The sequence below is a fragment of the Salvelinus alpinus genome, chromosome 7 (genome assembly GCF_045679555.1).
Source record: "Salvelinus alpinus chromosome 7, SLU_Salpinus.1, whole genome shotgun sequence".
Classification (NCBI taxonomy): Eukaryota; Metazoa; Chordata; class Actinopteri; order Salmoniformes; family Salmonidae; genus Salvelinus; species Salvelinus alpinus.
The window spans coordinates 10516466-10530393 of NC_092092.1; the positions used below are offsets into that span (position 1 = coordinate 10516466).

At 39.4% G+C, this 13928-nt stretch overlaps 1 protein-coding gene across 1 annotated transcript in view; it reads right to left on the reverse strand.

The window, feature by feature from the left end:
• Positions 1-764: 764 nt before the first annotated feature.
• Positions 765-13928, reverse strand: part of LOC139580424 (tetraspanin-15-like) — a 35473-nt gene continuing 22309 nt past the window's right edge. Inside the window, exons 5-8 of the mRNA XM_071409084.1 lie at positions 12441-12557; positions 8051-8101; positions 7651-7767; positions 765-4042 (exon numbers count right to left, since the gene is read on the reverse strand). Of these exons, the coding sequence (XP_071265185.1) occupies positions 3869-4042; positions 7651-7767; positions 8051-8101; positions 12441-12557 (459 nt within the window). The 3' untranslated portion in view covers positions 765-3868. The remainder of the gene's footprint in view (positions 4043-7650; positions 7768-8050; positions 8102-12440; positions 12558-13928) is intronic.

Here is a 13928-nt window from a genome sequence, read left to right on the forward strand (position 1 = left end):
CACCTGTTGAATTCAGCGCACGTGACAAACTTTGATTTTGAAATATTTTGCGGTTAAAATTGCAGTGTTGCTGGCAGGGCCAAATAATGACAGGCTATCACACACTTGTACAAACATTTGAATAAGTGTACCAAATCCCGATTCATACATTACGTAACATAAATATCAAGTGAAATGATCCTGTCGTTAAGGGGTCAAGTGCTGAATAGTGTCATCACAAGCTATAAAGTACTTTCTAGGTGTCCTTCATGGTCATTTAGATGTTTCATCTGTACTTATGGCCATTTGCCCATTGGAGCACTAACAGTACATAGCATTTTACCTCCAATGTTAATTGTGAGTGAAGGGTAAAGAAATAAAGAACAGTGAAAGACAAGGGAGAGCGAGTGAGGGTACTAGACGTGCTTTGATGTCATGACAAAGACCATGCAAGAATGTCTACAACAATAAAAAAAAAAAAGGCTCAGTACACAGGGCATCAGTATTTGTCTTGAGAAAAACTGAAGGCATCATGGAAAAAAACTAATATGGGTTTTGTGTTAGAAAGGTGTTTGAAAATGTTGAAGAGGGTAAAGTATACTCATGATGACTGTAATGGGTTTGTAGTGGGACAGAGAATAACAATTACACCAAGGGTTATTTTGGCTGGGCTGGGCTCCATGAAAGAGTAAACTATTTTGTGTCACAGCCGGACGCCCTCTGAATAGGCAGACAAACCAGCAGGACAGGAAGAGCAACGAAAAACGCCACTACAGAGGCTGCTCAACAGGACTGTAAATATGATTTATTCATTCACCAGATCACTATATAATGCTCAAAAGTATTACAGTGAGCTCACACAAAAAAATAAACAGCATAAGTTAAAAAAAGACAACTTTATAACCTCCACCACAACTGAACAGTATAAGAAGATTTCAAAGCAAGATCTAAAAACAAAAATCTGATGGCACCTTAAAAGTTTGTCACAAATAAATAATCAATAATGTAATAATGTAAATAATGTAATTTGAGTCAAAAATTAGTTTGAAAATAAGTTGAACATTTGTTTGACTTCCCATTTGGTGTGGATGGATTCAAATATGAAGTCATTCATTGTTCTGTCTCAGGAGAACCATCTCACTCCATGGAAACAGGCTGCGGATGGCACTTGTGGTCTGAATAAGTATGTAACAGTTAGCCTTTAAATCTAGGCATGCAATCCCATACGACCATGCTTTTAACAGACAAACAGTACCAGTCAAAAGTTTGGACACACCTACTCATTTTGAGGGTTTTGTGAAGACTTCAAAAAACTATGAAATAACACATATGGAATCATGTAGTAACCAAAAAGCGTTATACAAATCAAAATATATTTTATATTTGAGATTCTTCAAAGTAGCCACCCTTTGTCTTGATGACAGCTTTGCTCACGCTTGGCATTCTCTCAACCCGCTTCATGAGGAATGCTTTTCCAACAGTGAAGTAGTTCCCACATATGTTGAGCACTTGTTGGCTGCTTTTCCTTCACTTTGCGGTCCAATTCATTCCAAACCATCTCAATTGGGTTCAGGTCAGGTGATTGTGGAGGCCAGGTCATCTGATGCAGCACTCCATCACTCTCCTTCTTGGTCAAATAGCCCTTACACAGCCTGGACGTGTGTTGGGTCATTGTCTTGTTGAAAAACAAATGATAGTTCCACTAAGCCCAAACCAGATGGAATGGTGTATCGCTGCAGAATGCTGTGGTAGCCATGCTCGTTAAGTGTGCCTTGAATTTTAAATAAATCACTGAGTCACCAGCAAATCACCATCACACCACCTCCTCCATGCTTCATGGTGGGAACCACACATGCGGAGATGATCTGTTCACCTCATCTGCGTCTCACAAAGACACGGCGGTTGAAACCCAAAAAACTCAAATTTGGAGTCATCAGACTAAAAGGACAGATTTCCACCGGTCTAATGTCCATTGCTCATGTTTCTTGTCCCAAGCAAGTCTCTTCTTATTATTGGTGTCCTTTAGTAGTGGTTTCTTTGCAGCAATTCGACCGTGAAGGCTTGATTCACAGTCTCCTCTGAACAGTTGATGTTGAGACGTGTCTGTTACTTGAACTCTGTGAAGCATTTATTTGGGCTGCAATTTTTGATGCTGGTAACTCTAATAAACATTCTCTGCAGCAGAGGTAACTCTGGGTCTTCTTTTCCTGTGGCGGTCCTTATGAGAGCCCGTTTCATCACAGCGCTTGGTTTTTGCGACTGCACTTGAAGAAACGTTCAAAGTTCTTGACATTTTCTGCATTGACTGAGCTTCGTGTCTTAAATTAATGATGGACTGTCATTTCTCTTTGCTTATTTGAGCTGTTCTTGCCATAATATGGACTTGGTCTTTTACCAAATAGGGATATCTTCTGTATACCACCCGTACCTTGTCACAACACAACTGATTGGCTCAAACGCATTAAGAAGGAAAGAAAGTCCACAAATTAACTTTTAACAAGGAACACCTGTTAATTAAAATGCATTCCAGGTGACTACCTCATGAGGCTGGTTGGGAGAATGCCAAGAGTGTGCAGAGCTGTCATCAAGGCAAAGGTACTTTGAAGAATCTCAAATATAAAACATTTTTTGGTTACTACATGATTCCATATATTATTTCATAGTTGATGTCTTCACTATTATTCTATGATGTAGAAAATAGTAAAAAATTAAGAAAAACCCTGGAATGAGTAGGTGTGTCCAAACTTTTGACTCATACTGTATACAATCATTGGCAGGAAGACCAGGGACATGATGCTGCTCTGCGAAGAGCTTAAGAGGCTCACTAGCAGATCCCACAACAGGTAAATGTCACTGACTGAGCAAAGCCATAAAACGTAGCTTCCAAACCATTTAACAGTACAAAATCCTAATAAAATGTGGGCAACAGACCATGTGTATGCTGTACATCATTAACAACGTTGGTATTCCTAACTCAAATGAAGCCACATTGTGTGACTGACCATAAACTTACTGTAAGTTAATTAGATTTTTACTCACCTAAACCATTAAAGGGATAGTTCGTGATTTTAGCAGAGGCCCTTTATTTACTTCCCCAGAGTCAGATGAACTCGTGGAAGTCCAGTATAAAAGGACGTTAAAAGGTAGTTTCGCGAGCCAAGGCTAATTAACGTTAGCGCAATGACTGGAAGTTTACGCGAACAGCTAGCATCCAGTCATTGCGCTGACGCTAGATAACAATTGTGCTAATGCTAGTGAATAACTTCCTTAAAACTGCACGCAGGTACATACAAATGGTATCCACGAGTTAATCGGACTCTGGGGAAGTAGATGGAGGGCCTCATTGCCAAAATCCCAAACTAATCCTTTAATGTGTTGAACCCATGACATCTCCAATGATTATGAAAATCAAGGTAGGTACCCTCCATAAAATTCACCATAGAAAATATCTCTTTGAACAGCTAAAAATGTCCCATTTAATTGATTGGCATCAATACAGGAGTCTGAGGTAATAATGATTGAAATACTGGAATTCCTATGAGGGGCTGGCTAGTGAGCTACATATTTGTATTTAGTATGACAGAAAATGTTAAATGTTTTTGCTGTAAATCTATATATAAAATCGACACTTCAGGAGGAGGAAAAAATAATAATAATAAAAAGCGCTGTATTTTTTTACAGGCACACACTGGTATGTATAGCCTTCCATCCTAATAAAACCTTAATAAATGAACCCCTGAAAAAAAAAAAATCCCTGAATAGAACCAAAAACACACACTAAAAGGTCTCTGAACAGTGGTTGTAAAACTGGAGCTGATAGCTCCAGTGTGTTGGAAGGCTGAGGCAGGCACAGCAGTGTTTTAGGCTAATTAGATAACATGAGGCACGCTCAGTCGATCTCTGGCATGCACCTGCAACATTTGGCCATTCTGCCTTGCTTCTTGGGTTCCCTGAAGCCATCACCGTCTCCTGCGTCCAGCAGTCCATCCTGGTAGTTACCATACTCAGCAATGGCATCCTCTACTCGTGTGATGTAGAGCCAGCTAATGATCACGCCCAAGAACTGCAAACACAAGGAGATTCAGAGTCAGAGATGGGAAAGAGAGTCTTGAACTACAGCCTTGGGGAAGATGACCTTGCTTTAGCAAGCACTAGTTCAATGTCAAATCAAATTGTATTTGTCACATACACATGGTTAGCAGATGTTAAAACAAGTGTAGCGAAATGCATGTGCTTCTGGTTCTGACTGTACAGTAATATCTAACAAGTAATCTAACAGTTCCCCAACGACTATCTAATACACACAAATCTAAAGGGGTGAATGAGAATATGTACATATAAATATATGGATGAGCGATGGCCGAGCGGCATAGGCAAGGTGCAATAGATGGTATAAAATACACTATATACATATATGAGTAATGTAAGATACGTAAACATTATTAAAGTGACATTATTTAAAGTGTCATTGTTTAAAGTGACTAGTGATCCATTCATTAAAGTGTCCAGTGATTGGGTCTCCATTTAGGCAGCAGCCTCTCTGAGTTAGTGATTGCTGTTTAGCAGTCTGATGGCCTTGAGATTGAAGAACAACTTCTGTCTCTCGGTCCCAACTTCGATGCACCTGTACTGACCTCGCCTTCTGGATGATAACGGAGTGAACAGGCAGTGGATTGGGTTGTTGTCCTTGATGATCTTTTTTGCCTTCCTGTGACATCGGGGTGCTATAGGTGTCATGGAGGGCAGGTAGTTTGCCCCCAGTGATGTGTTGTGCAGACCGCACCACCCTCTGGAGAGCCTTGCGGTTGAGGGCGAAGCAGTTGCCGTACATCCCGACAGGATGCTCTCGATTGTGGATCTGTAAAAGTTAGTCAGGGTTTTGGGTGACAAGCCACATTTCTTCAGCCTCCTGAGGTTGAAGATGCGGTGTTGCGCATTCTTCACCACAATGTCTGTGTGGGTGGACTATTTGAGTTTGTCGTTGATGTGTACGCCGAGGAACTTAAAAACCCTCCACTTTCTCCACTGCTGTCCCTTCGATGTGGATAGGGGGGTGCTCCCTCTGCTGTTTCCTGAAGTCCACGATCATCTCCATTGTTTTGTTGACGTTGAGTGAGAAAGATTGGGGTACTTTGGATCTACAGTGCATTACCGACCACTGTCTTTTTTCTTTGAGGGAGGGGGTTGTCAATAAGCAATTTGTTCCGTTTCACATCATGACATTTTGTCCTTGATACAAAATACATTTCAAAAACTTTGTCTGAAGCATGCATTTAACCAAAAGCACAGACCTGAGACAGACGAGAGCTGATCTTTGAACAGACAGCCACAGCTTGTGCTGATTCTAGAGCTTAAGCTACATTATGTTCTTACTGCCAGCAGCCCCATAATTCCTATAGCAAATCACACTGCAGAGTATCTGACTTTACTGTTAAGAAGAACCGTGCAGAACGCATGAAATAACCCATACAGTACATCTGCACCATGTTGAGGTAAAAAGCTCAGGTTAAGAATGTATGAAACAATTACTTTCTTAGACGGTATCCTTGTGGGTGTATGTTGAAAGTATTCAACATAACATCAGTATAAGTGCTGTAGCCCGCAAGTCAAGTCAGCTATATCATTTTAGTTTCATAACTCATTGACTGAGGGGTCAAACTCAGACATACATTTTATTTTATTTTTTTAAGTGTCCCCCAAGTCTTGAACAGATAGCTAATTAAATCTAAAGGCTGTCTGTCCACTTGTTCGACCTTGGCCTGTTTCAAATAAACAGGTATCTGACAACTTCTGGAAAACGATGTCCACGCTTCATTAGGGCAGAAGGCCATGTGTTGTTGTGATTCTGGACGGCCAGACAGCTAGCAACAATGACAAGAAGCTGCCATGTGAGGAATCCTAGGTGCCTCCTTTCAGCTAGTTTTATCTTGTTGTTGATGTCTTGTTTTGAGGTGTTTTAACTGATTTTAGTTTTAACTCAAATTCACTAACTAACCACCAATTGTAACAATGTATTTGAGAGACAAGTGCTGATTTGTGCAAATGTATTTACATTGTCAACAATCTAAACCAACCCTGTCTGTTTAGCCCCATAGTCGCACATAAAACCCAACTTTTAACCTAAATCCAATGTCATGGTGACATTTTTTGTTGTTTTGACTTGAATTCAGGTTAGTTGACAACTCAACCAAATGTAAATCAAAAATAGACATCTGATAGACAAATGACATCTGTGCCCAGGGGGTTTTGTTTTGAAAAGGAGATCTGTAGTATTTTGTTAATTGGCTCAAATTATGGGGGTTGAGGGATGTAGCTACCAATAAAGAATTCAAATTATTTAATATTTATAAAAACAAAAGTCTTTCTAGATAAACTTAAAATTGTATTTGTTTTCATTGTTTTCAGAGGAACAGATTGCATTTGGACACATAATTAACATGTGACGTATTCTGCCCTTCACAACAAAGTTTCAAAGACACTGAAGCATACAATTTTCAAACTTATTAGTGGTAACCAAAGAACAATCTCCATCTTTAAAGATCTACAAATGTGTATCCCTGTAGCGCTCTCCATCCCTTTTTCTACAAGATACAAGTGGTAATATTGTTAATAAAACATAGCTAATACACAGGACATTTTATGGAGCATGTAGTGAAGCAAGGCTCGTGGGACCATTATGAAACACCTTCTCATCTGCATTTTCACTGGCTGCAGGAGAAACGGTTTCTTCCGGACTTAAGTACCTAACTAATCACAGCTATGGAAGATGAGCATGTACATTTCAAACAAGGAAGCCATTCAGGTTCACTTACTCATCAAGGTCACACTTCAACATCGAACCTACATGGACAACAATAGATTTCTTCAATGTATTCAGCTCAAGTCAGTTATTGAGAAGGTTCTTGCCTATGTACCCCAACCTCCCTTACCCCAAAACGGCCTCATGATTAGGTCACAGCTGTAAGGGTGGAGTTATGCACTCATCGAGACTCACTGCTGTGGAAATACTGCTCTGTCTCGGCCCGTCTATAGGACACTGTGGTAAACAACATAAATTAAAGCTATGTCTCCATAGGGAATTAATGTGTATGGGGAGATAAACCAAATATGTCTTCTATGCAGTGGAGAAGCATTCCTAACTGGGAGGCCCATCCAGCATGCCAAACCCACTCATATTCATAATGGATATACAGTGCATTTGGAAAGTATTTAGACCCCTTGACTTTTTCCACATTTTGTTACATTACAGCCTTATTCTAAAATGTATTACATTTTAAAACATATCAGACACATACTGACAAAGTGAAAACAGGTTTTTAGACAGGTGGACTCCAATCAAGTTGTAGAAACAGCTCAAGGATAATCAATCAATCTGCATTATAGAAACCGATAAACTCCACCACATAAATCTGTGTAATAGGATACATTTATGAACTAAAACAATTTCTAAAGTGATTTCCTAAATCAAACATGAAAGAGCTCACAATATAACTGAATACTTTCCATCTGTCAATAATCACTGGCCTTTTTTTATACCGTTATGTGGAAACCCGTACCTGCCTTCTGCTAAAGCCATTAACCAAAGTTCTGAGCCCACGACATCGCTGTGTTAATCATTGTGTAATATTGGTGGACATCAGATGTCAGTCTCACATGGTGGTTAACTCTTACCTGGGGGAATAAGATGCCAAGCAGCAAGCCAGCCATGATCTTATAGTTATCCATGAGCCAGATGAAGACAGCATCAGTACAACCTCTGATGTAGATGACTTCCTGCAAGGCCAGCCTCTGACAGGAGGGACAGAATGTACAGTGTAAACATGTAAAGGCCTTTATGGGGACAGGGGTGCTGCAGCATCCTCAGCACCACTACTTCCCGCGGCTATGAATACATGTGATATGGTCTTTCAGATATGTTTAAAAAGCAAAGATTAATTTGACACTTTGGTTATTGGTCGGCACTGTTCCTTTGTATGACAGCGGTACACATACATTTCACATTTAGACTTTCACATTTAGAAATTGAGCCGGTGAGAGACATTGAGACAACATTTTGATCAGACATTCTTACCTCATTTTGAAGGACCTTAAATCCACATAGTGTGTTGGCAACTTCATTAGGCTGAAAAGGAGCAAGATAGTACTATGTCAAAGGGATGTAACATATTTCAGAACATTATTGGCAGGTTACACAAGCATATTTGAAGTTAGGATATATCTTTTGACGAGGATTATCCAAATAATTCAGCATTTAAGAATCTCCTCTACAATCTCCACTTGCTTTTCTCAAACAGAGAGTCAAACAGCTTGATGCTTGTGTGTACAAAGTTGTGGGAAAGTTAATAAAATGTCTAAACGTGGGAACCCTTTGACTTGTCGATCTTCTAAACAGATGTTAGAAATATTAGATCTCATGTCAAAACAGGCTCAGAAGCCCTGGTCTAGTTGAACTATTTTAGAAGTTGGGCCCTTTGGAGAGTAGCCTGGGCAAACATTCCACTCCTTGTCATGCTAATTACACAGAGTACAAGGAGTGGAATGTCAGAAAAACAGGTTCTGGATTTCAGGCTACTTGGCTCGTGGGAGTTCAGCTAATAGCTACATACCCATTATCCCTCAGAGAGAGAGAGAGAGCTCACAAAAATCAGTTATCGCATTAGGGAACGCAAAACTCTGCATGTTCAAATGATTTACACAATGGATATGTAGGCTAATATCCAGCCAGAGGACAAGCTCAAAAGAGCAATCAATAAACCTAATTTAAAATATTAGCTAAGACCTTGATTTAAATATTAGTAAGCAATGTGACAGAATGCTCAGTTTTTCAACATTTGTGAAAGAAAAGGCAAATTGAAACAAGTTGTTAAACATTGCCAAAACCCCCGCCGGGCCCCACAATTTATTAAAAGGTACAAACAGTAGATGATAATAAGTGAGGGAAAACACACAACCCATCAATGCAGCCCTGAATGACCTACACCAGAGAAATCTACTGTCTTCAGCTTTTTTCTCTCAAAAACAGACACCTACCTCTTTTTATAGACAGAATTATGCTGTTAGAACTTGTCCATTATATTTTACTTGAATTAATTCCACTTGAATGATAAAAGGTATACATTATTCAGGGTATTTTGACGGAAATATCCCTGAGCAACTGTGCATGTTCAGAAAACAACAATAGTGGTCTTTCAATCTTTTTGCTCAATAATGACAGCTACCATGGATGAGAAAATGTGATATGATAGCCAACCCATGGGCATTTTGACAGGCATTTATTTATTTATTTTAAATACGTAAACTTCAGGAGAGTTGCCAAGTACAGGCATTTGAACTGTCAATAGACCGAATCTATGCTTGGCATAAAACGTCAAGAACTAAGACAGACATGTTCCAGACTGTTTTTTATTCCCTTCAGAAACCGGATTTTAATTGTGGACAAACAATGCAAGATTTTTTGTCTCACGCTTTTCTGTGAAGTCTTGTGAGGTGTCAATATCTGGAGTTTAGAGATAAGAGAATACATTAAGCCAGCTAGCTGGGGGATTTTCCCTGAAGGTTCTCTGCTACTATATCTCAGATCCCAGCGATTGACTGAATATATATTTATTTTTAAATGCAACCTTTATTTAACTAGGCAAGTCAGTTAAGAACAAATATATATGGAGAAAGGTCAGGGGTGCACAGCTGGAGAAAATCATGAGCTTGAATTAGAAAGCATGCACATTTTGACTTGCTATTTCGGCTACAGGTTAAGACTTGAAATCGTTGAGACAACATTAGACAAAAAGGTTTGCATGTCCATAAGCAGTTTAATAAAATAGACTGAGTCTTTTTTATCTTGCCATTTAAAATCAGGACAACATATTAGGATTGAGAGCCATCAGGACAACATATTAGGATTCAGAGCCAGATCCTCTTACAGCGGCATGGCAGCATAAGGCCCCTGTCCCCACCTGCCTATGTTCTCTTTGTACTTTTTAAGAGCACAAAGTGGTTGTCAGTTCTGCTGAGTGACACCCAGATGGTAAAGGCTCACATCTACAGACCCCATGTTTTGTGAGTGCTGCGTCTCCCCTCCCAGAGGGCCGGCGCACCGTGCCTGAGGACAGCCTGACCTGATGATTCCTGGCAGTTCCTGTTGCCAGTCCACCTGATGATCCAGTGCTCCTTTTCTGACTGCAGCTGTGCACCCCTGACCCAACTTCACATGGCGCGCTACCTTGTCCCGGACCCCTACTGATTGATGAATTGCGTGTACCTTACTTATACATGCAATTGCTTTCTCAGCAAATTAATAATGCAACGTTTTTTCAGTCAGATTTTTTTTGTCAGAGTTCACAACATTAATCTTTTCAATAAATGTTTATATTTAGCTATGACTGAATACAGAACCAAATCACAGCCCTGTGATATTGATTAACAAAGATCCCGACTAGCCTCTTTCCCCATGTGAAATGTTTCTGGCAATGGTTGATGACATAAAAGAAAGTAAATGTTGACTGCTGCCTCTCACCAGATAAATTAAAAGCAATACAATTGCAAGTATTGCAAGCTGTGATATTGAATTGTGATGGCATTTGAGCCCCTCAGCCTCAGAAACAATAAAAAACACTAAAATTACAAATAGTTGCACATCATACTGGTTTGTGTTTATATGGAACTGTTAATCAATAATAAAACATAATCCTTTATACTTCAAAACCTATATTTTGATGCATTGTTTAAAGGGCAAGCAAATTGGCTTGTCCCAGTAGTGATGAGTAGAGTTCTAATGACATATTTTTCAGATTTAGAGATATTTATTTTAAAATGCTAGAAAATAAACAATTAATATATTGTATAGCTCAATAAAAGCAAATAAGGCTATTAAAATAGTTTAAAACAAATATATATGTTTAAGTTGTCATTGGTGTTACCGGGGGCTCCCGAGTGGCACAGTGGTCTAAGGCACGGCATCTCAGTGCTAGAGGCATCCCTACAGACCCTGGTTCGATTCCAGGCTGTATCACAACCGGCCGTGATTGGCAGTCCCATAGGGTGGCGCACAATTGGCCCAGCGTCGTCCGGGTTAGGGTTTGGCTGGAGTAGGCCGTCATTGGAAATAAGAATGTGTTCTTAACTGACTTGCCTAGTTAATTAAAAGGTTAAATAAAATACAAAGTTATACAAGGACCTTGAGCATTCCCTCCAGTGGCAAAGTTATCAGGCGAGGGGTCTATATTAAAGAAATGTATGAGTTAATCAAACTTCTAGTAGGTCATCCATTTGAGGATTCCATTGATAATTTGGTGCCTAAATAGTGCTTTTGGTGTTATTCAATTTAAATGAAGAGAAATTACATTGTGAGAAAAATTATTAAATCATATCACTTTAGTAAATTATTTTGAAATGGATTGAGCATCTGTGGCCTCCATTTAAGAAGATCTTCAATTACCTATTTGTCATTGGTGTTTCTACTCCTACTGGTGGCACAATGTTATCATCATGATAACAATTATTTAAAAGTCATTAAGCTGTCATAGTTGATTTAGAATGGGAAGAGGTACCCAAATAAATTAAAATGAAAAGAATGCAATGCCAAAATGCCACCGCAATTCAAGAACGACCCTACTGTTGAATGTAGGGCTCAGAACAACACAGAGGGGAACAAATGTCATAGGAGGCATCTAGAGATACAGAGATAAAATCTAAGCTAGTGATGAATAGTTTTCGACAAGTATGCAAATGTTTTAGGGGACATGCAGTGCTGCTATGGATGTGGTCTCCAATAAGGCGGCAGGTCGCCTAGCGGTTAGAGCGTTAGGCCAGTAACCAAAAGGTCGCTGATTCGAATACCCGAGCCGACAAGGTGAAAAATATGTCGATATGCCCCTTGAGCACTAATATGCTCCAGAGGTGCCATATGACTATGGCTGACCCTGTCAAACACCACATTTCACTGCTCCGGTGTATGTGACAATAAAACATTCTCTGCTGAAACAATACAATGCTAACCAGTTCAGTTATGAGTGTAAATAACCAAAACCTGATGATTCAGTCTGCTTTCCACCAGACACTTGTCAGAAGAAAATGTGAACTTATGAAATGTTTTGTCACTTGGAGAAAACAGTAGCCTCGAGGTTAGAGAGGCGGGCCAGTAACTGGAAGGTTATTGGTTTGAAACACAGGGCTGATGGATAAAAGCAGGGCGGAGTGAACTGCAGTCGGGGGGTTGCTGGCATCATTATGCTACCTACTGCCGTTTTGTCCTCAAGCAAGAAACTTAAACCCCCAAAACTGCACCACGGTCACTGCTCTGCTGAGTTGACCCTATGTTGCTCCCAGCCTGTCATGTATGTTTGGTTGGGTACTGTGACAGATTTATTATTTATTTTTTCAAATTTGCATTAAAATGGATTTAAATAACAATCTATTATATTGTAATTTGCATAATGAGCTCTCAAAGGAAGAGCAGCAGAGACCTTGTTTTCGAGGCAGCAGGTGTAAGGCACTCCACAAGCCAGCGGTCCAGGAGCTGTACAGTTATGGTACATGTTCACTTCCCAGTCTTTGTACTCCTGCCCTCCACAACATTTGAACTGTAAAGACAGAACAGACAGAAACAAACATAGTTGTATTAACAATCAAAACAGTTATAGAATGGTAGGCCTATAGCAATATTCCAAAACATCCTGTTCGTAACAACACACTAAAGTAATACAGTACTGCAAAAAAAGTTTGTGTTATGTTTGGGGGAAATACAATACAATACTGAGTACCACTCTCCATATATTCAAGCATAGGGGTGGCTGCATCATGCTATGGGCATGCTTGTAATGATTAAGGACTGGGGAGTTTTTCCAGGATAAAAAATAAACAAAATGAAGCACAGGCAAAGTCCTAGAGGAAAACCTGGTTCAGTCTGCTTTCCACCAGACACTGGGAGATGAATTCACCTTTCAGCAGGACAATAACCTAAAGGTTAAATCTACACTGGAGTTGCTTACCAAGAAGACAGTGAATGTTCATGAGTGGCCGAGTTACAGTTTTGACTTAAATCTGCTTGAAAATCTATGGCAAGACCTGAAAATGGTTGTCTAGCAATGATCAACAACCAACTTGACAAAGCTTGAAGAATAAAATAATAATAATAATAATGTGCAAAATATTGTAAAATCCAGGTGTGCAAAGCTTTTAGAGACTTACCCAGAAAGACTCAACTGTAATCGCTTCCAAACTGCGCTACGCCACTGGCCTATACCTTGATCCCTCTTTAAAAACACACAACTTTAAAGGCTTAATTAAGCGGTCACAAACCCTTTATGCCTACACAGATACACACATCCAATACAATATGTTTTTAACAGGTCCTTACATCATGCACAACAAGTGGCATAACTCTTAGCTTTACCACACTCTAGCATGCCATTTGCTTATACATTATTTTTGAAGCATAGAACTATAGCCTTATAAAGGGCTTTAAATTGTTGTTAGTTTGAACTTCAAGTACAATTTCTAACTTTTCTGCTCTGGTACAGCAAGGTTGTTTACACGTTGAGCTTTTGCAATTACTACAATTTACAAGAGCTGAGATACACACTGTGGGTCTGCTTTGTCTTCAAATCTCATACCTTAAAAAGGCTCTTAAAAACACGTAGAGCAATTTGCTAGTATTTATTTCAATTAGCTGGATAGGATTCTCTGAAAGTTTTAAGTGTACTATGCCAGAAGCTATAGCATTATGGGTGTGAAACATCATTTGGTCATTTAGAACCCTGTAAAGTTTCAGTGAAGGGATCAAAATTAACAGTTATTAAGAATGTCCAGAGGTAAATTCCATATTTTACTTGAATAATATGGATATTCACTATTCTGCATTCATTCATTGAGCCAACTGCTCTCATGGGGGAATGTATGAATAAATATTAGTCCACTTTTTAAAATATTTTTTTTACGGACAGCAGGATTCC